The sequence below is a fragment of the Anas acuta genome, chromosome 5 (assembly GCF_963932015.1).
Source record: "Anas acuta chromosome 5, bAnaAcu1.1, whole genome shotgun sequence".
Taxonomy (NCBI): Eukaryota; Metazoa; Chordata; class Aves; order Anseriformes; family Anatidae; genus Anas; species Anas acuta.
Genome location: NC_088983.1, coordinates 16,744,818 through 16,767,481, shown reverse-complemented (window position 1 = coordinate 16,767,481; position 22,664 = coordinate 16,744,818). Strand labels below are relative to the sequence as shown.

The 22,664-nt window shown below is 43.2% G+C and overlaps 1 protein-coding gene and 1 long non-coding RNA gene across 4 annotated transcripts in view; one reads left to right on the top strand and one right to left on the bottom strand.

Moving 5' to 3' along the window:
- Positions 1-364: 364 nt before the first annotated feature.
- LOC137858152 (uncharacterized) lies at positions 365-3,542 on the bottom strand. Its single transcript, XR_011097523.1, has 3 exons — positions 3,269-3,542; positions 2,814-2,967; positions 365-1,559 (listed from the first exon to the last, which is right to left on the bottom strand). It is a non-coding gene; the product is annotated as an uncharacterized lncRNA (long non-coding RNA).
- A 9,562-nt stretch (positions 3,543-13,104) lies between these two features.
- Positions 13,105-22,664, top strand: part of SLC24A4 (solute carrier family 24 member 4) — a 93,812-nt gene continuing 84,252 nt past the window's right edge. Inside the window, exons 1-2 of one of the 3 annotated variants that reach the window (XM_068682913.1) lie at positions 13,105-13,635; positions 15,804-15,914. In XM_068682913.1, the coding sequence (XP_068539014.1) occupies positions 13,488-13,635; positions 15,804-15,914 (259 nt within the window). In that variant the 5' untranslated portion in view covers positions 13,105-13,487. The remainder of the gene's footprint in view (positions 13,636-15,803; positions 15,915-22,664) is intronic. The other 2 variants (XM_068682911.1, XM_068682912.1) reach the window with 2 other exon arrangements.

Genomic DNA, 22,664 nt, shown 5'->3' with positions numbered 1-22,664 from the left:
GTGAGCAGCAGGAAGGAGCATAATCATATGGAGAGGATGAGAAAAATGAAGAAACAGCTTGCCAGAGGGCATGAAGAGGAACACGGGGAAAGACTTTGGGGGTGGAAGGCTGGCCTGGAAGGTAAGTCAGTTGTGTAAGGAACTGGCTGCCAGTGGCTTGGGGTTCTGATGTGATCAGTGGGACAAGATTTCACACAGTTCTGTAAGTAAATCTAGAAAGCCTCAAATGTAGATGAATGGCTGCATTCCCGAGCGTGTAGAAGAAAAACAACAACAACAAAAACCAATGTACAATAGGAATAGGTAAGCTTTGTATAAATTTTAATAAAAAACTTGGTAAAATCTTTATAGTAGATTTTCCTGTGCATCAGTAAGCTACAATATTTGATACATCTGAAGTTAGCAGTGGATTTGGGTCCAGAATGAACTTCTGAAATGTTTGTGCATATGTGCATTTTGCTTTTTACTGGTCAAAACTTAATACACTAAATTCTTGAAGTCGAATGACATCAGTATAGCAGACAGCAGCAAGGTTTGGCAGGATCAGGATTCAAGAGACAAATGTATTTGAATGTAGTTTGTGTACTGAAATGGAAAGTTACTGAATTAAAATGTATAATTGCAAGGGTAATAAGATGAGAAAGGCGGCTTCCAGAAATAGAAAGATACACATATATATATTTAATTTTCCAACTTTCTCTCCCTAACTGCCATTGACAAACACATCCTTGAACAAACCCATGTTTTTCCTTTTGCTTAGAGGGCAAGGTCACAAAGACCCAAAATACATTCCTCTGCAATCCAGCCCCCACCCATCCTCTCCAAACCACAAAGGCAGGTGCTCAGTGATAATTTCTCAGTGTCCATTTCTCTTTTTCAGTTATGGTGAAAATGGCGTGACTAACCGTGACAAAGTAAAATACAAGAATTACTTAGTTCCTAGTGTCAGTGCTTTAGTGAGAAATACATTTCACCACTCACGGCATCAGAAATACTAACCCAGTCTCTGACACAACAACCCTCGCTGCTACAGTGCTGTGTGAGGTTAGGCTGCTCAGCAGAAGTGCATATTCTTTAGCAGCCCATTAAACTTCAGAGACTTAAAGACTTCAGCTTTCTTCTGAGAAGACATGCAGTGAAGGGGAAAATGTCCAGATCATTCAGGAAAACAGCCTTGCCAAAATTCTCTGAGGATATGCCCTCCTGGAGAAGGTGGCTGGAGCTTCCTAGAAAGAAGTACTGGACAAGTCTGTAACCTTCCGAGCCTGGGTTCCCTAATGTCCACTGAAGGCTCCACTCTAAGCCATGTGCAAATTCAGACAAAATATGGATGCTTCTTTGATAGTGATTCCAGGTACTGGGTTTCTGTGGGGCAGGAGGGAACATCCTGGGCAGGGGGATAGTACCGGCCGCTGCTCCCAGGCTCGCACTGAATCACAAGGCTGCAGAGCTCACCCAGGTGGGTTTACACAGGCTTCATGAAAAGCATATAGTGGAGTTACCACTCCCCTATTTCTCAGTTCTGGATTTCCTTCTGTGCTGTTCTTCTGCATATTCCCCTGTAAAAAGTAATAATCTTGCATATAAATTTTAAAAGTAAAGAGTATGAGATAAACATATGTCTTCAGCAGCTCTTTAGCCTTTCTGTGCAACATTTTATCAATATCAAAACCCAGAACTGTAATTATACACCTGGAGAAAACTCTAGCCATAGTTTCGAAAAGAAAGTACTTTTGCCTGTATGGATTTTTAATGTAAATCAGATCAATTATCATTTCATAAGCAAATATGCATGGTCCTTTATAATACATCAGCACCCAGGAAAAAATGTATGAAGCCTCACTGGGAGAAACTCCCTGTTAACTGTACAGATCTTGAAGAAAAGACTAAGAAATTAGAAAAAAAAAGTTCATGGAGAGGCTGGATATTTATATAACAGGTATCGCGACTCATTAGCTGCTCTAAATTGCCAAAAACAAGCAACCCACAAAACCAAGAAACTACTGAAGGATCAAACTTCTCCAAGTTTCAGGATTGGACCTAATCTCCAGCTACCTGGGATTAGAAGAAGCCTTCCTACTGAGATTCAACTTCTTCAGCCTTTTTTTGCAACCTCTGGTACTATTTGGTGCTCAAAACACATGCTGGACTGGCCAGATTTTGTATTATTTTCCGCCTGCAAATTCTCTTCCCATCTTTAATAAATTACATTCTTCAGTCCTTTGCATGGATGGATGGTCATTAATACTCCTACTAAGCCTATACACACACATATATACATACAGTGTGCAAATTACTTTCATTTTCAAAGACATTTACTTGACAGATCTATGGAATGATCTATTGAGACTTGATAGTGTGTTCATGTTGTAAGTAGTTCAAGAGTGAATGAAACTGCTTCAGCCTCCAGAATAAATATTGCATATGACCTAATATCAGATAGAAATTTGATTTCACTTCCTTAACATTCCTCAGGTAGCAAAACAGATAACGCTGAGAAGTTTAAGAAGACAGTAAAGCTAGAGCTAAAATATTTTATCTCCCTTTCCTCTGAGCCTGCACCTCATTATGGTCTGAGACTGTAAAATGTTTAAATCACTAAATAGCACTAGATTTTTAGAAGCATGATGGCACCTTAGTATCCTTGAGTTCACCAGAGAGATCACAAGCATTAATACCAGCAATTTATTTTATCAAGGCAAAGAGAACAGATTTTCAGTGTTTTGGAATCTATAGTACTGATTTCTTATTATGGCTTTTTATAGCAGCCTGTAAGTAAGAAAAATAGCAGCTAGGACTGCTAGGACACTTACCTGCTTTAAGCAAGCCTTTGAAAACCACCTGTGAGCACACCAATACATGATGCAACCCCTTCCACAAGGTTCAAAGCCAGAGGCACTGCATCAACAAACAGAAAACTGAGTCTGGATGAGGTGTAACTGTACTCACATTCGTTGGTTCAGATACCTGTTGAAACATGGGAAAAAAAAAAAAAAAGGATCAGACCTTGTGCGTGATTATTATTCTGAGAGTGACTTAAAGTATTTTTCTTTTTCCTGGAGGACTAGCTTGCTCAGAGACTTGATGATGAGCTGAAAGCTCTTTCTTCTCTATGAGGAACTGGTCCAGGGTCCATCAGAGTCAGCAAGCAGCAACTCAGAAACACAAAGAAAAGCAGAAGGGTAGAGAGATTTTTCAGATAAGAGTTGAAATGGCTATTTGTTCATGAGGGGTACTTGACGTAAAGAGTAGTGTCATATGTACTTACTAGCTTTCTGCCTGCCACAGGCAGTGCAGCAGTGCAAGCCCTGAAGGCTGGGGGCTGCTGCGTTCCCACCTCACGCAAGTGGGCACGACAGGACGTCTGCCCTGGCAGCCCCAGCACTTGGCAGGGACAGGCTGTGCTAGGCACGGAGCAGGAGGAGAGCAGGAGGCAGCCTCTCTCTGGAAGCTTCTGATCTGTTCTGGGGGACAGAAACAGCAAAAACAAAACTGTGCCCTTTCGTTCAGGTTTCATGGCTAAGCCACTGCCAAACCTCAGCACATTTTAAGGCTGGTTAAATCTTCCAGAATACTTGCTTTTCTTTTTTCTTTTTTCTTTTTTTTTTTTCATATAATTTATTAGAGCTTGGAAAGCTAAGATAGAAAATGCAGTTCAGTTACACAATAGCTAGCTATGTAACATTCACCACAATGATCTATTTCTAGCTTATCAACCATCTTGATAATTTAGGCAGGAATAGTATGATAGATTTCCAACAACAAGAAAAACAAATTGCATAAAACACAGCCTGTCTCTTCCCTTCCTTTGTACTGTCAATGCCAAGAGCATAACTAATTCTCTGAGACTCCTTCATCAGTCACAAGGCTAAATGCAACTCAGTACTTTCTTTTTTAAAGGATTGTGAAATGGACGGAAGATCAGTTTTCTCCAGATAAACATTTATTTATCCAGATAAACAGCTGTACTGTTATCCTTGTTCAAAGAGATTTGATATCCATTGATGGGCTTGAACATCATGGTCTGAATGGTCATGGAGAGCAACTAAATTTCAAGTCTCTGATGTTCTTTTTCTGGTCCTGTTCTGAACAGAACATTTTGTGTGGCATAGCTAAGCATATTGTTTCTGTGGTCAGCTTGCCAATGTGTGAAGTGAATATGCTTTTCATTACTATTTTTATTTTTTTTAACTTATCGTGCTTAACACATAATTGTAACATTGGATTTTCCTTTGTTACCTTCTCTACAGACAACACGTAGTTCGGTAAAGCTGCACAACCTCACCAGAGATGGCAGAGATTATTTTATGATGTGAGCACTGGCAAAGCCAGTTATTCCTTCCCATGCTCGAGAGAGGTGATTGTGGTACTTCAGGACATAGGGTGACAGACTGACAATGGCATGCTTTTATATTTACCTGCAGGGTTGATTTAATACCCACTTCAGAGCATTGGGCATTGTGGCTTTGTGTGTTCATTTGTATAATTGGAAGGGGCATGCCATATCTAGCGGCACTTTTACTTCCACTAATGCTAATCTTCTTTTTCCCATAGCCTGATTAAACTTTGTGAGCACCTCAAATCACAACTCAGCGACGCTCATAGCCTGCTGCTAGCAGTAGGATGGATTTGTTTGAGGAACCTAGCATTGCTGACCCTTTACAATACCATTTCAGTTCCCTGACCTTGCTGATAAGAGGACTAGCACCGGTGGCCATCTCCAAGGAGCGGTGCTCTCTCCTATGCCAAAAAGGACCCAACAGACTTAAAATTCCATACACGGCGACCTTGTTTCCCCGTCACAGGCAAAAAGGTTGCCTCTTGTCACTTGTAAGGAAGCAATAAGTAAAAGCACATGCTCAGCAGCAGCACAATTAATTATACATTTTTTAATTTCAAGTTCCCCCAAAGCACGTCTCTGGATGTAATGTTGGACGACTTTCCTTCATGTTCAGCTGCCTCCTCTCTCCACTGTTTCTATGGTAACACCTCTGAAACATTGCTCCTTTCCGAGGAGGTGAACTGCAGAGTGGCTGGAATATCCGAGTGCTTAAATATTTAAATGAAAACAACAAAAAAAGATGGTGGGGTGAGTCAGGCGTGACAGGTAGGTGACACCCACCATCGCTGCTATTAAAGCGGATGGGGGGGTAGCACTCCTATGCTGTACTCCTACTACAAGCCGAAAAGAGCAGCCAGCGTGGAGGGGCCGGGCTCAGCATGGGCTGTCCTGGTGCTGAGCAGCAGCTGAGCACATTTACACCCAAGGCCAGCTGAAATAGCCTGCTGCCAGCCTTTGCAAGGAACTGAGAATGGCAAGGAAGTGAATTTGCAGGAGTGTCGTATTTGGATATATTTGCCAGTGATTAACATTTCTTGTTAAAATCAGTAATAATTACTAATTGTCTCAGTATTTGAGTGTGACGTCTGTTAACATGGAAATATTGCAAAAAGCAGTCCTGCCAATGCCTGAAAATACGCCAAAGTTCGCTCTGACCGTGACTTTTCATTGACTATAACAAACGTCGGTTATCTGGGTTGGAGGAGGCTGTGCTGCAGACGTTGCAGCTTCGTAAGCTCAGAGGGGACTCTCGTGGAGGACGTTCTTCCCGAAGTGCTGCAGCCACATCTGTCTCTCCCCTGCTACACCGACCCTTTTCAAATTCGCAGTGTAAGACTTGGTCTTCAAAGTGGACGTAGTGTTGCTCGTGTCCCCGTTTCAGCTTGTTTCACTCGCGCATCCGATCTACTTTGATTGAGGTTCTTTTGTCTGGTGCCCCGGAGGGACGTGCCTAACACATTTGCTCAGAACCTTCTCCCCTCTCTTGTTGTACCACAGCTCTTCCTTCCTTCCCTTAAATGCCTCCTTAGACAAACACCTTTCACATCACCAGCCTTCTGAACCAGCCTTCTCTGTTCTCCCCTCTCCTGTCTGATCGTAATGGGGAGCAAATTAACCCTCCTTTCTTGTCCCTTCCACAGAAGACAACATGAAGCAGCAATGAAATAAATGACCTGAATTCCTCATACAAAACACTCCATTGAACACTGTAGCTGCTCACTTGATTCCTCTGATTGCCATTCCCTCCAGACTATCGTTTTACATGATTTTATACACTGAATTTGTCTTCCCAGGGCAAGGTTGTTTTCTTCCTACTCATCTATAAGGGAGCATGATTTCTACTAGCTTTATAGAAATAAATGGCAATAATATTCTCCCCCTTCTGACTGACAGCTACATTTCCTCTTAGCTTTAACATAATAGATTTTCAATAGAATAAATTTTCCTTTTTGAAAATCTGTGGTCAGATGTGGGGGAAAATTCCCAGCACTCTGAGCTCTGCTCACTAACAGTTAAAAAAAGATGCCAGCCAAAGTAGGAGGTGTAAATTTTCTTAATGTTATTCACCATCATTTTATTTTAAAAGCTTTGATAGGCAGTCAAACAGCAGTTTCAGTATCAAGATGGAAATTAAGTTTCAGAGCAAGCCCACTCAACATTAGGGAGAGTTGCTATTGCCTCAGCAAAAGGGAGTGAACAGGCTGACCCGTCAGGGTTCCTCCAAGCATATGTTCCCCAAGCCTCCAAACACAGGCAGTTCTCACCTTTTCAATGTTGTGGTTTCAAGGACATCAGTTGCCAGGACATACATTCAGCACTTGCTTTTATAGAGTTAGAAGTCTGCATTTATTTATTTTACTGAGGATGCATGCCTACTTTTCTTAATGATTTTGATGTACCAGTCTAATGAGGGAAAGGAGCTGCCCTGTTGAATCTTTCTCAGCTTCCCCAACAGGACTGGCACCAAACCTCTTCAGCCTCCAGGCTTTCAAGCACTGACATCAACTGAGGCTTTTTTGTGTGAGAATTCTCCACAGCTTCCTCCTGTGTATTCATAAGATCAGAGCAGTCTGTGGTTTGGGCTAAAAACACATAGCTGATTTTTTTTTTCTCATTGCCATGAATCAATTTTTGCTTAGTTAATGACCCTTCTCGTTCTGAGGGACTAGCAAAGGGGCTGGAAACAGATCCCGGCGGGTATGAAAGCTGCCGAAAAGCAGGGTGTGGGAAGGTGTTTCCTCAGTATTTGTTTTGTATTTCACTGTATTTCACAAGCATAGAAAAAAATTCCAGAAAGAAGACAAAAGGTGAACGTTTTATGGAAGTGAATTTCGTTTGTTTTATATGGGAGAGGAACCCGATTATGGAGAGCAAATAAAGGTGTTGTACAGTGATGGAAGAGAGTGCTGCAGCCAGCCCGCAGAGTTTGACCAGCCGGAATCACTCACATTCAGCATGATGCCACCTAACTAGATTCCTCACAGTTACCGTCAGGCACGCTCAGATTTCCTCAGGCCTCTGGGAATAAGGTTTAGAGTCAATAATAGGCTCTAACCCACGTGTAGATTTAAGGGGAGACTTGAAGAGGAGCAAGTGCTGTTTACAGAGAGTGGAACAAATGAAAAGATTTACACGGTGCCTAGAAGGTCAAGAGGTGAGGCCCAAGGTCATGTGGAGCAAACAGAGAAAAAGAGTCAGGGAAGCAGAGAAACAGGCAGAAGAGAAAGTGACTCCGAGGGCAAAGAGGAACAGAAAATGTCTGGCAAAATGTAAAGCCAGTAAAATCAGTTGAGGCTTGGATTTAGTGGAGGTAAGCAAGCCTGAGAAACTGAGAAAGACAGAAATGGTGTGTGTGCAGGGGAGGATATGCTGTGTAACAAAGTCCCTGTAATGTAACCCCCAGTTTGATATGGCTTTATGCATGCGCATGAGTTCTCCAAATCTGGCAAGCGTTTAAGCAGATGCCTATATCCCTGAGAAATCCAGTGGGCGTTAAATGTAGATGCTGTGATGAATTTGGAGGGCTCGGATGGTACGGATTTAAGGAGAAAAATACTGTTGTTTTTTGTTTTTTGTTTTTTCCAACAAACCCTGCTTTTAAGCCAGATATTGATCAAAACCTTATGGGCAGAAGAGCAACAGATTGAGTCCTACCAATATGCAAATGTCTCTCATTCTCCTGCATGTAAATGCTAGGATCTGCCTTTTCCCGGGGTGTGGTGTGGCTGGCAGCTGACATCCTCACCCTGCTCATGTGCCCAGCCTCTATTGCTACACCTCTTGGCGTCTTTGCCAAGTTCAGTGTTGGATCTGAGGAGGCAAGCAGAGAAACAAAAATCTTTTCTACTTGTGAGACATTTTGGTGGGTTTAGAGGTATGAATAGAGCCAACACACGTAAATTAAATGTGTTAACAGCATATGTGGGACATCAAGAGTCAAGTGATCTTATTCTGTTGTAGCTTAAAGTAGATCACATTAAGAGCCTAGATCTGGCTGGTACATTTTATTCTTCTTGTATAGCAAGATTATACGTAGCACAGGTCTCCTTCCTGGGCTTGTTTGAGGTTGTCTGTGGCAAGTAGGGTACGAGGAACTCTTGCTCGTCTCACCCCTGCATGCTGTGGGAGAATCCCTTTTCTGCCACTGAAACTCCCAGGTAAGGCCTGGGTAAGAATATGGCAGCTCGCTGAGTGCTGAGTGTGGGGTGTAGCCGCTGATGCTCATCAGAAATAGAAAGCAGCATTACCCGGGATTATTAAAGAAATCAGCAGTAGGAAGACTCCAAGTTATAAAATGACAAGGGAGGATTCGGGTGAGCTAGAGGAAGATGTGGTTCCTTATTATGATGTGAGATTGTCTTCTTTGTAGCTTTTAAATTCCGGTTCAAGGTTAAGTGATGTATAAGTGGAAGTAAAACAAAGGCCCAAGTAAAACTACAGAAATAACTCTGTATTAAGAAAAACTTCTGCTTTTGAAGCCTGCAAAAGTACAACATGGTAACACAGTGGGAACTGCATAGGGAAAATGGATGGGAGAGAACAATCTGAGAATGAGTAGAGAGATGTTGAGGCTGTTAGCACAGGGATGAGTCTGCTGATGGGTACCACAGTTGGAGTCCCTGTATAAATCCAGAAATAGCCCCAGCTCAGGACTTACCCATTGCAGAGACTCCCAACATTGGATCTGCTTTGTAACCTTTAGGTACGGTTCACCAAAGGACCTTTCACCAGTGCTTAAGGAGCTAACTGGATATTCCTGCCTGAGATAAAGTTCAACATTTAAATATGGATGTGCTAATGTTCACTTTTGTTTTGTCAAGTCATACTAGTGTGTGCTCCTTTTCTGAGGACCAGGTCCTAAACAAACACAGGATTGCTGCCTTTTTGACAGGAAGGTGGTTACTGACAGCACCAAGCTAAGGTGTTCTCAGTGTGTCCCTTGTATGAAACACCTCAAACAAACAACAAGAGCAGGACCAGTCTTCTCTCTCACCAACTCCTTTTCCTCCCAGCTTCATTTTTATGGCTTTCAGGAGATTTTCAGCCTGTTTTTGAGGAAATTATGTTGGCTTTTCTTTGATACCATCTCCTGACCTTGGGAATACTGGGATGATACTGGGATTTTGGCTGTATCAGTTGGAAAACTGGCCTTGCCCAGGCTCCTAGGGCTGGCCGGGTGCCACTCATAAATGATCACCTTGCAGTCCCCAGAGCTTCTCAGCTGGTGCAGTCTCAGCTTTTCTGTGCTGCAACAGTCTTCATGGCAAACTAATAGCATCTCAGTTTCCAGCTACCCTGCTGTGCTGCTGCTGCTTTTCCTACTCCTTTTAGGGGGTGCCATAGAGAATTCATCCAAGCGTTATACTTCTCCTTTGACTCTCAGCAGCATCAATATTTTCTCCTTAGATGAGCTGATTTCATGGATCTCCTGTGAGACACTTCCCTAATTCAAAGCCTTTTGGCTGTTACTCAGTTCGTGATACTAATTGTGCTTGAGATGAAAAACAAGCAAATTTGGCAGTGATAGCTGAAGCTAGCATTAGTCGGTGCTCTTAGCGAGATATTTTAGTATGGGACATACATGAAAGTTAAATTATCACAATGGTAAGCACAATGACAAGAAAGACAGTTCCTTGTGTCTGGCTTTAAGCAGATAAATGCTATTTAATATTTTCTACCTCTGCACTTTGTTTTGATTATATTTCCCAAATACCTCTAATTTCCAACATGTAATTATTTCAGGAGTATTCCTAGATCTGGTCTGGAAAATATTTTATTCCAATTATAATGGAGACAGTGAGCATCTGGAATATTACCAAACCACTCACTGGAAAGGCATCACTCAGAAAACCATGGGGGGCATCCTACTTTTTTTTTTTTTTAATAGCATTAATGGAAAGATCCCACTGAATTTATAGACAATTGTTCTTGTGGCAGTAAGAGATAATGACAATTTAAGATTTAAAAAATGAATATAAATGAATGTAATGACACCTTATACACAAAACATTTTCTTTTTTGCCTCTGACATTATCACCTTTCATTTGTATGTAACATGGATGTCTCAAATCAGAATAAAGCATTGGGATATCATTCCAGTAATGACCTCCATGTGCTCCAACAGACTCTCAAGGTTTGGGTCCTGCCAGCTGATGGGGGAGAGGTAACTGGATCTGAACTCTGTAGCACATGTCTATCAGACATCCTGTGCAAAGAGTTACCTGATACATTCCAGAGCAAACACCAAAATAAAAGTAATTTGGAAATTCTCTTCTTAAAGTTTAGCATTCAAGAGCAATTTTGAGGCTGCCCTGTGATCACCAGACTGATTAAAAATGCTAATCAGAAGCCTGTATGATTAGGAGATTAGTACAGTCTGAACTTTGATCTGCCTCATTTGTGTACAGAGAGAGAAGACAAAGACACACACACACACACACACACACAATTGCTTTGAGAACTGCTTTCATAGGTAGCAGGATTCCCAAAAGTCTCTTCTCCGTCTCTCTCTCTCTCTCCGTTTCTTGCTTTCAGTTCCTCACAGGGATAGCCCCAGGGTTCCTGTAGTCATTAGCTCTTACCTCCAAAACAGACAACTTTTTAACAGCCAGAAAAGAAAAAACAGCCTATGTCCAAAAAGGCAATATTATACTTGCATTCCTGTAACTGACCATGTGCTTTGAGTTGACCCATGTGATTTTCATAGGACCCGATAGAATTGATGAAAATCCCTCACATGCGAAACTTAGGACCTCTAACAATATTTCAACACCATGCTCTTTGGGTCAACAACCTATAGACAGAAATATGGAATATCTGGGTGTCACAGCCTCGCCTCCAGACCCAAATTTACATCAATTCCAGGCAAACTTATCACTGTGTGTCTTAATGTCAGTAACTCTTCAGATTGGGAATGTTGTGGCTTTGATATGGAGCAAAAGGAAATGTTCTCAGTATAAAGAGCAAGTAAGAGAAAAAAATCGTTGAGCATAAAAATCATAGGCAACCTCAGTGAGCTGTGGGAAGAGATGCAACAACCAGGACAGCCTCTCCAAAGCCCATGGCCCTGATCTGCCTTATCAGTGAAGCAGATAATAAGTTTCTGAAATGTGGATACTGAAAAAACAATGATCCTCAGCAATGCCTTCAGTGTCACCACCTTTATATTGCTAGACATAATCCTTGTGCAGAAGACTACATGCTTGTCAGCACCTCAACTCTTATTAACCACCAAGTAAGTGGATGGCAGCCTGATGTGCACATTGCCATTTCAGGTAGAAGGGGAGGCTTTAGTACTAGAAAAGAGGTGATAAAAAGCCACACAAAGAACTACCTCTCAGGCATTACGGCATGCAGTGGCATCTAACCATGCAGTGGCATCTCTACTGACATGGCTAACCAAAAACTTCCGTGGAGCCTAGAGGGTTCTGATGAAAAAAGTCTATTACAAATAATGGTCCTGAGCTAAAAATCTTCAGTTGCAGACAAGGTAACCTAAGTGAGAATAGCCTATTAGGTGTTAAAGGGCCCTTATTCAGATCCCCATGGCTCTGCTGCCTAATTAGACTGTAGGTTCCTCTGGTCAGGGGTGGCTTTCATTATTCCGAGTTCAACTGTGAGATTTCCTACGTGGGCATAGAGAGAAATAACAGGACACAAGCCGACTTGTAATCTTCTCTACTGCCTTCCTCGTAGCAGTGTGCTGTTACTTCTGCTCTCTCAGCAGCTGTAAAGGGAATGAAAGACAAGAAGACCGCGGCGTGTCTTCGTGCCACTCTTCTAACACGCACTTGTCTTCCTCCTTCAAGGTAAATCACTAAGTCAAAGGCCCATCAGAGCCTTGGTGCCCTTTCAGCCTGGACAGTTAAGGCTCTGATTTCTGTACCTGTGTGCGCACAGGCAAGCAACAAGGCTTAGAAACTGCTGCTCTTTGATTGTCCTGCTTGAGCAATCCCTTTGCATTGAGACAACCGGGCAGCCTTCTGCAGGAGTCTGGAGCAACTTCACATCAGGTCTGCACCACAGCACCCTCAGCACTCTGTGACTGCTTCTCTGGGGCAGAAATAACTCATAAAGAGAAACAAACAAACACATTAGCAGGAGGAAGGGGAAGCGCAGAGGATTAGTGATACCCTGTGTGTCAAGGTTTGCTGTTGTAGGGTATTTTTATTATTTTTGATTAGAACTGCATTAGAAATAACGCCAGACACCAAACGAAGCACTGAGGGAGATCCAAGAAGATTGCGTGAGATCCAGGGGATGCTCGTGAAACGCCGTGCGCTGTAAAGCAGAGGCCGCACGGGGAAGCCCGGACGGGGTCCCGGTGGTGTGCCCGGGGTGGACACCCGCAGCTTTTCTGCGTGCCCCGAGGGGTGCAGAACCTGCGCTGCTCCCAGAAAGCCTCTGAGACGTTCTCGCTGGGTAGCGGGGACCGCTGAATTAATGAAAATACCGAATTTTAGCCCCACAAAAAAGAAGAAAATAAACCCTGGTTCGGGACAGCCTGGGACCGACCTCCGCTCCGCACAGGGCTCGTTGTGCCGGCCGCCCAGGTCAGGCGGGCACGGCAGGGAGCGGGCACTGCCGCCCGCAGCCCCCCAGAGCCGCGCTCCGCCGCAGGGGGCAGGATTAATTAATTTGGCCGCTTAATTACCCCCCCGGGGACGCGCGTTGCCATGGGCGCCCGGGCAGCACCCGGAAAGTTGCCGGGGAGAGGCGGGGAGGAGAGGGGCGGGCGGGAGCTGAGGGGCCGGGTGCCCGCTGCCCGCTCCGCTCCTTCTCCGAGGGCAGCAGGGGAGAAACTTCCGAGCCGTCCGGGCGGGCAGGGTCCGCCTGGATGCCGCCTCCCCCCGGCGCCGGCAGCGGGGCGGCCGCCGCTCCGCTCCCTCCTCCCCCGGCGGCCGCGGGGCGTGCGGGGCGCGGGGCTCGGCCCGGCCCCTGAGGGCGCCGCCTCGCCGCCGCCTCCCGCCTCAGCCGCCGCCGCCGCCCGCCCTCCCTTCGCCACCTGCCGCTCCCTGCCTCGCCGAGGCGCCGGGCAGCGGCTTCTCCCCATCGCCGCCGCCCGCCATGGAGCCGCCCGCGGGCCGCCGGCAGCCCTGAGCCCCGCTGTGCCCCGCCGGCCCCGCGCCGCCCGCCCCGAGCCCGCATGGAGCCGCCGCTCGCCCCGCCGAAGACGGCGCTGCCCGTGCTGAGGAAAGTTCGCAGGAGGCGGGAGATGCTGCTGCAGCAGCTGGGCTTCATCTGCGCCATCCTCTTCTTCGCCTGGTGCATGTCCAGCCTGCTCTCCAGGCTGGGTGAGTGGCCCGGCAGCGGGCACCGGAGGCTCCGCGCAGGGCAGCGGGCGGCGGGGTCGGGAGTGTGCGGCCGGGGGTGCCCCGGCTGCCTCCGGAGGGAGCCTGGGGCTGATATTGGGCTCTGGGGGGGTTTGGGGCGGCTCTGCACGGAGCCCGGTCCTCCCCGGTCTCTCCTGGTCCCGCCTGCCGTGGCCACCTCGCCCCGCTGACCCCGAGCCCCCAGCAGCCGCGGCTGCCGCCTCTCCATCGCCTCTCTCCCACCCACCCCAAATCGCAGCGTGGGTTTGACCAGAAATTCGGTGTTTTAGGCAAGGAGCGGAGCCGACTTCGTGTTTTACAGAGTCCGTTGCACCCGCTGTGCGAGTGCCATGACGGTGAAGTGATGCGTTTGTCATCTGCATCGCTCCCGCTCGTGGGCTTTTGGTTTTGTTTTTCCACCTGCTGGCACGGTTTGGGCTATAAACCAGCTACTTCGGGCCCTTTTCCTGCAGCGTGCTTTGCATCTCCCAGCTGTGAAGCCTGAGGTTGCTGGGACACCTCTTGTGCCCCTAGGTAGGACCGCCAGCCTTCCTTGAGGGTTTAATCAAAATCAAACGAAGCCCAGAGCCCATCTCTGCGTTTCATACAACCATTCGGATGGGCCACCTGCTTAAATTACAGTTGAAGGCAAATTGTGACCTTTAGGAAAAAAAAATCTAGTGGAACTTCTCATATTTTGTAATGCTCTTACCCGTAAATTATTACCTGTTTGAGATGTATCTGGGATGACAACGAGCCATCCATACAAGAATTTAATGCCTTACACTATATTAGCATATAGCTCATCTTAAAACTTTCAGCATCTTTTAACTGAGGTTTCAGAATATACTCCTGCTTTATTTAGAATGGTTTGTCATGCCTGTGATTTTTTTTTTTTTTTTCCCCTCACAGTGGTGATATATTTTTGTAAATATACTGGTTTGTGAAGGCAGCGAGCTGGGTTATGGTTACGTTTAGATGGTTTGAGGTTTTTGTTCCAGATAAAGGTTTTCCAGACCTTTTTTGGGCTTGGGTGAAAAATGTCATGACTAATGAAAGTTTTTAATCTCTGTGGTTATCAGCTAAATCCCTGATAACCTAATTTTTGATGGTATGCTGCATCAGGCAGTTTTTTTTCTTTTCAGCCGGCTAATTTACAGTATATTGTATCCATAAACACTGACCATCTGTTCTTCGTGTTCCTTAGAACTGTGACAGCAGACTATTTTAGCAAATACTCTAGCCAAACTAACTTTCCCAAGCTAAATTTTTTTGTAACAGTCACTGTAGCAAACCACAAGCATTCCATGCTGACTGAGCATAAGTTGTAAGATCAGGCATGGAAGATTTCTTGTTATTAGAATATGTTCATTTGAAATAGCTCAGGTTGAAATGGAAGTGATTTAATTAAAGAAATTTGTTCTTCCTATGATTATTATAATTGTATGCCCCGCGTTATCACAAGTGCTCCTCATGCACTGTATTCAGTAAGTGCTATTGAGACTGCTTCAGGAATATGAGTTTAGGCAAAAGCTCCCCTGACTTTTGAAGATGTTTCTCTTTCTTAAGACCTGTGGGGCTTCGCAGTGCTGTTATTTTTCATCTTCCTCAACAAATTATGCAGGGATTGATGTTATCATGTACACCCAACTGTACTGAAAAGACTGGCCCGTTAATTCAGATTAAGGCAAAATACAACTGCAACTTGTGAATATGCATTTTTATGTTTTAGAAGTCAGTGATGTAATATATGCAAGTGCAGATGACTAAGATTATTGCTCATGTCAGCATAGCTGGCCTGGTTTCATCTGTAGGATCTGCGAATGTTGAGTTTCAAGGGTACAGGTTTCAGCATTTGCTTGCTGCAGAATTATTTTTGGGTTGTGGGTCACAGCCAGGTACTCTGATAGCCAGAACATGCTGATGGCTCTGATACCACACCTTCACAGGCCCTTTTACCCTCTGTAGCTAGGAGCACCTGGCATACACATGTAGGCATGTGCCGCTGTGGCACCTTCATTTTGTCACCTTCACCTTCTGATGGTCTGTCCATGGTCCTGGCCAGCAGGGGCATACAGCCCAGTTAAAGTGATAAAGGAAAAGACTGGTGACAGCAGACCTCTAAAATAACCTCTTTGTATTTAATATAGGCCAAGAATCAGCTGTTGCAGACAGACATGTATTGTCAGAGACATGGAGGAATAGAAGATTAATGGCATCACCTAATGGGACACATGAAGGAAAGAACTGTACAGAGCCAGGTAAGATGGGAAAACTTTATGACGTCTTGTAAGCTCTTGAGATGTATTGTGCGAGGCGATCATGATGAAGCTGCAGGAAACAAAAGTGGAAGCTTTAAACAAATAGTAATAAAAGTGGGAAACTTTAAAAAAATAATAAAAGCACAACTATTCTATGTAGAGAGATTTTGTGTGTGTGTGTGCGTGCGATATAATATGATGACTTTATCTATCAAAAGTAAGAGTCAGTATTCAGATGTATGTATGTTTTGGGGTTGTTCTGAGACTTGTGTTGACAATCTGATTTCTCAAGTTTTCTTTCTTTTGGTTATTACTCCTCTCTAGCTGATGCTGTGTATATTGCAATGGTAATGAGAGAAGCACTCTTCTTGATACTATAGGTAGTGAAACATACAGTGTTTGAGATAACACCTGAGCACAGTAATTTGTACTCATTACCTCTGTGAATTTAATCATGCTTTGCTAGTTTAGTGATAAACTCTGTATTCAGAGTAGGAGTTCATATTTTGTGGAGGGGTATGAGGCAAGTAAGATGGAAACCCTGAAACCCATTTTACTTCAAGTTATCTATTCTGGCCAGGGGATAATAATTGATTGAGAGCAGGGATAGATGACGCATTTTAATACCAATGTTAGTCCACAACACTTTCATCTTCCCATCTGTCTTTCCAGTGTATATTTCCTTTCTCTCTCTCCTTGCTTCTCTGTGGTTTGTGGTGTGTGGGAGATGAGACATTTTGCCAATGGCACTAGCCAAATTAATTTAAAGTTCAGATTTTTTTTTTTTCTTTTGCAATATGACTCTTTGATCAACTAGGCGATGACAGCAGAGTCTGTACCTTCTTGCAAATAGTGACAGCATGAGTTCTGGGATCCTTTCAGTCCCAGGCATTGAGGACTTTGGAGCAGCATTCCCTTCTCTCAGTTACATGTTTGTTATAATACTGAGGCAGCTATCGTATAGAGTCAGGGTTACTGCTGTGCTTATGCATTTTCTGAGAGGAATGGAAGAACATTGCTGAAAGTATGGGCATCCAAAAGCTTTAGCTCTATTGTCTTGATGTCCGAGGGCTTCTCTGTACTTCTGTTAAGAATTTGGTGAGTTAGTTTACTGATGTTTGCATCTGTAACCTTATGACATTGTTGGTTTATCTGTCAAAGTTGTTCACAGATGAGAAAGAAGAGATACAAGACACTTTGGAAAGACGCAATTATTCTTGAATATTCAGTTGTTCTCTGCTATTGATGAACAGCCAGTTAATTCTATTCTTTCCCATTCCTATTACGTTTTCCTCTACATATGTGGATGTATCAATGTGATCATGTGTGGACACATACTTGGTGGCACACTCAAAGCCAAGCCAACAAAAACCACAAAGTTGCTGAAGTTGGATCAGAGAGATGACCCTTGAAGTTTTTGATGGGGATTTTCACTTGGAAATGAGAATTTATTTACAACGAAATGATGAAACTGTTAAGGGAAAACGTGTTTGTTGCATAAATTGCAATACTGTGAGCAGTGCTGACTTCTCCAGATGTTTGAAACAAATCATAGGATCATAGAATGGCTTGAGTTGAAGGAACCTTAAAGATCATCTAGTTCCATCCCACCTGCTGTGGGCATGCCCCATCCTATGGTTCAGCTCCCTCCGGTCCTTAAAAACTCTAAGGTCAGTTTAAGAATAACTGGGTTAAATAAATCCAGCTGGATCATTTAATTTACTTCAAATTCAGGTAGCTGAGGTGCACTTTTCAACCCCAAGAGCTGGACACATGGAAGCTGGGAGGCCCAAATATGCTTCAGACTTCTCATGTTTTTAGAAAACTATAATGAGACTTGTGTTAAATTTACAGTTTCTATTCACAATGTTGGAATATGTCTTTCTTTTTAATAAGTGTTTCTCCAGTTAGAACACAGATTTACAGATCAGACATGTCACAGGTTTACAATTGTGGCATTTTTAGTCACTTCCTGTTATTCTGTAGCTACGTACAGCTTATCTCTCTGGATCTTCTGCAGCTGAAGGGGGGATTGTTGCAAGAGTGGCTAGATGTAAGATAGCTACAAATAAGGGGAACGGGGAACATCTGAAAATATCTGAAACTGATGCTTGTTGGACAAGAACGGGTTTGTAAGAACCCATGTTTGTTATTGCTCAGTAGTAACTTCTACAGATTTTTTTTTTTTTGGTTCCTATCTGGTAGCTGGAGATAGGTTTTAGGTCGTTGTACCTTCTCATCACACTGCAAATCTCTATCAAAAAGGAACAAGTAGAATAGGTCTTCTCCATGATAATGCGGCTTGCGTAATCCTGTGACTACATTTGGGGAAAGTAGTCACAGGTTAAGTGACTTGGCGAAGAGACCAAGTGAAGTGAAAGGCTAAGAGGCTTGATTGAGATCACATGGAAAACTGGTGAGAAAATGTGGGTTTTCAGTTGGGCCAAGCAAACTTTCACTCATCCCAGAAAACCACCCTTCTAAATTTAATGAAAACCTCAGGAATGTGTTTAACATTTTAAATGTCTGGTTGTTTATTTTTTTAATTATTATTTTTATTTTTTCCATCTTAAGAACATAAAGTTATTAGGCATATTTGTTATATGAATATGGTGCTCTGTATGGGCTCCCTTATAGGAAGTACTTATTCTTACCCAAGCCATTTTTGTATCTGCTTTAAGCACTAGGGGTTCTACAGATGCATGTGTGTGTGTGTGGTACATAGCAGTTTCCTTGTGTTAGGTGGATGTTTCTCTATATGTGTTTAGGATACAAGAACTTCATACCTCGGGGAACGCAAGTTCTTGCTGAGAGCCTGTTAATCCTTTGTGTCATTGCAGTGCTGTTGCTGCGCTCCCTTTTTATTAGCTTCCCACACAAGTCTGCAGCTTCACTTCTCTTTTCCCAAAGGCTTTCAACAAAGTTAATTTATTTACCACTTCATCCCCTTTTCTTGCTTACATGCAAATAAAAAAAATCCCCAGTTGTCAGAAGTTGCAGCTATAGAAGTTTATAAGACCATGAAAGCCTTTCAGTTCATGACAGTGGTAAGAAATGCTCATCCTTGGTTGAATACATCTTGGGGGGAAAAAAACTCCATAAGCCTCTGGTAGTAATGTTAGAAGCCCTTGGAAACTGCTGTCTGCTAGAAGCTCAGATGGCCTACGCTGTATGAGATTGTCTCATTTACAGGAGTAGATGATTTTGTATTGTGTTCTTCTGGAAATGTTATTAATACTTCTGAGGCTATTGTATCACAATTAAAAAAAACAACAACCTTTGAAGTCTTTGCAATGTTGCTCTAAATAAGAACCCCAGTGCTCTGACAAAGGAAAGGAAAAAATGTTTTTGTGTGTGTGTCTTTGTATGTAAAGAAGGAAGGAGGATGGGGAGAAGGTAGCAATTTATTTGTTAGCAAAATAGAACTAGAGGGGAAAGGTTTGTCTGACATTAGGAGGCTAGAGGGACTGATATTCATGAATATCTTAAAGGATGCTACACACTTTTTCTGACGGTAACTGTTCTACAGTCCTAGGCAGCTAAAGATCCTACTGATCCAATAAAGGCAATGACAGAACTGCAGCTTGGCTGCAGGAAGGAGATGGAGCACTCGTGAACACCAAGCCAACCCCAGTTCTCATCCGGACTAGGACCAAAGTTAGTGTGCTGTACAGCAATTTTCCATTAAAGATTCTGGCCTGAAACTCCCTGTTGGAAGCTCCTCTGCCATGAAAGGGTACAGCTGGTGGTGGCCAGTGCCAGGACAGTGGGCACAAACTGGAAGGCAAAAGGCTCTGACCCTGACCCTTCAGCTGACCACTTAAAGTGATCAGGAAGGGAGAGTCGTTGTCCTTAGTGTCTTCACAGATCTCGTTAGTTTGCAACCAATTTTCTTGCCTTACCCAAGCTCCCGGTTCCATCTGCCATCAGCTCACTAGCTTGCGGTGCCATCTGCCCAGCGAGTCAGATTTATAGCTTCCCTGCTCCTGTGGCTCGCCTCTTGTTTCACGATGTTCCCATGATCTCTGTGTCTTCCAGAACTCCGAGTAATGCTTCGAGAGCTCACCCCGTGAGCAGGGGTGACCAGGCGCTGCGGTGTTTGGAGCCACGTGGCTGTGCTGGATCATGCTAGGCTAGTAACAACTGGTCTGGGCTCCTTTCCGTTGTGAATGTTTTCAAGTCCTCTCTGTATACATCACAGAGAATACTTTAATGACTTGCTGTGATTTAGAAATTTCTGTTAGTCTTCTGACACTTATCAGTGGGCTGCCTTGAAACTGGAAGAGTCTGTGGGCTTTCCTGTCTGGAGGTTTGTCAGCCACGGACAGTTCATGAGCTGCATTGATTTTAAGCAACCGGGGATTTGGTTCCAGCGTGCTCCTCCTATTGTTATCGGTGGGTAATGATGAATTGTGGGTTGGGGGAAAGGCAGAGGTTAGCATTTCATTCTGAGTCATGCTGCCTTTTTACTTTAGAATTAAAAGGCACATTGTAGCAATGCTTTCTGTTCCTGCAGTGAGAGAAAAAGAATCAGTCCTCTACAGCGAAATAAAGTGTGTTTCCCAGCAGCATGTGTGTAACTTGAGTTCAGAGTCAGGATCAAAAGTCATTAAGTCTGTGTATATTTTACACTGCTAGTTATTCAAACCTCAGGGACTCATGCAGAATGTGATGCATTGTAGAGAAACTCCAGAAGTCTCTACGTACCGTAGAGAATACAAGAGCCTGTTACTTTTTCTGCAAAAATCAATGATGGTGTTCTTGCTGACTAGAGGAGACAAGACTGACTCTTCCAAGTAATTTTCCAAAATGACAGAAAAAGCTGCTTTTTGTACAGTCATAGTCAAGACACTATAGGAAGCATTGTTTTCCCTCATTTTTTTTAATAAAAAGTAGTGCTTAGTTAGATGCATCATTCTCAATGTGTGGGATTTACGCCATTTTTTTCTTAATCCTTATAGACTCCTTAGTGTGTAAGATCATAAACTCTGTGTTAAGTGGTGATCTAAACATACTTTTATTGCTGGTGGAATATATAATTTTGTGCTATGTATTTTTTTTAAACAATGTGGTAATGTATATTTATTTTAAACAATTTGCTCATGATCTTCACTAGATCAAAATTCTATTTCTTAACAGAGATAAGTGCCTTAGACCCTCATTTTAAGGTGGTATTACTAATAATTTCACTGTAATCCCTTGTTTCACGAGCAGTCTAAATTGGTAAGCTCAACGTGACCTGAAGGTTCTTTCACTGTGCATTCACACAGTGCCTAGCACAGCAAGACTACGTCTGACTGAGGTAATACAGACAATAACTGTGTTATTTGCAAATATTCCTCCCCAACCTTTCATAATCAGTCAGACTTTTTCTCTGTCCTGATGCATAGAAAATGTGCAGCTGTCGTGGTATGACAGATTCACTGATAGTGCATACATTTTGACTTAAAATATTTCTTTATTCACACATCTTATGTGAATAAAGAAAGAACAGGAAATTTATCAGCCTTAAATATTCTAGTCTTGTGTTGGTCTAAAAGAAAATGAAAATGAGGAAAGTTTTTTTTTTTTTTAAGAATCTTATTTGCTCATATGAATATGGTATTCAGATATATAGGTGCAATGTCCAGCAAATGTGTATGTACACGTGCACAGATGCATGTATTTATGCAGTGGAAGACTCACTAACCAGCTGGCATGTCACTTATTTCTGTAGCCAATTGTTGTATGCTTGTAAGGTTTCTTTGCTTTGTTTTTGTTTTGATTAAAAAAAAAAAAAAGTTGCTAGACTCACTCTTGTCCCTGTAGATGCTGAGCAGTAAACTTTATTGATCGTGATCTCATTTGGATGGTTCCTGTTTGCAGGGGGAGATAGATGTGTGATGATTTGAAACCATTTTAAGTGGACGTGTTGAGGGCAAATGACAAACGTGTAATGGCAAGTTTTCCATGTGTGGCTCCCAGCGTCTCCTGTTCAGAATTCACACCTACATTTAGGTTGAACTTCTCACACTCTTTGCCTGTCTTATTGATGTGAGCATTTGAAGGGCTGGCAGGTGGATGTCATTTAAGTTAATTAGGATTTTAAATTTTTTTTGTGAACCAGGTTAGGAAATATGCTTTGTTTGAAGCTGAAATTTCAAAAATAGCCAACCTTCTCTCTGAGCTGTTCATTTTATAGCAGTGTATTAATACTGACATCCAAAAGAGTTGAAAGGAACGAGACAAACATCTCTCTGTGCTTGGCTTAACCTGCCTGTGGCATCCCCTGGAGAGCTGAGAACAGAAAGCGAACTCCAGGGTAATTTATCCATTTCCCCAGGTCTAGGCGCCAAATTTGCAGGACGTAGTTTACCACACAGTAAATAAGAGTCTGACTAAAATGCCAGTTAGAGATGTAGAAAACAAGCGCAAATGAAGCAAAATGAAATACGATTTAATTTATTACTGTATATTCTTAAACCCAATTAAGACGTTACTTCCTATAATCTTTATTTCACTTGATTTAAACTTATTTACGGTTGGTTTTGCTCCAGTTAAAGCACACTGGATTATAGTTTTTACAAGGTGTGTCTTTGCTCTGAAACATAGAAGTAGGCTTGAAGTGAAGATGGTGTTTGAGTAGAAGGTTGGATTAATCTGACCTCTGATAGGTCCCTTCCAGCCTCTATTTTCCTCTGATCTGGTACATTAACCAAATGAGCTACGTTTCACTTGGAACATATTTGAAATCCTGAATTGGAGATGTCA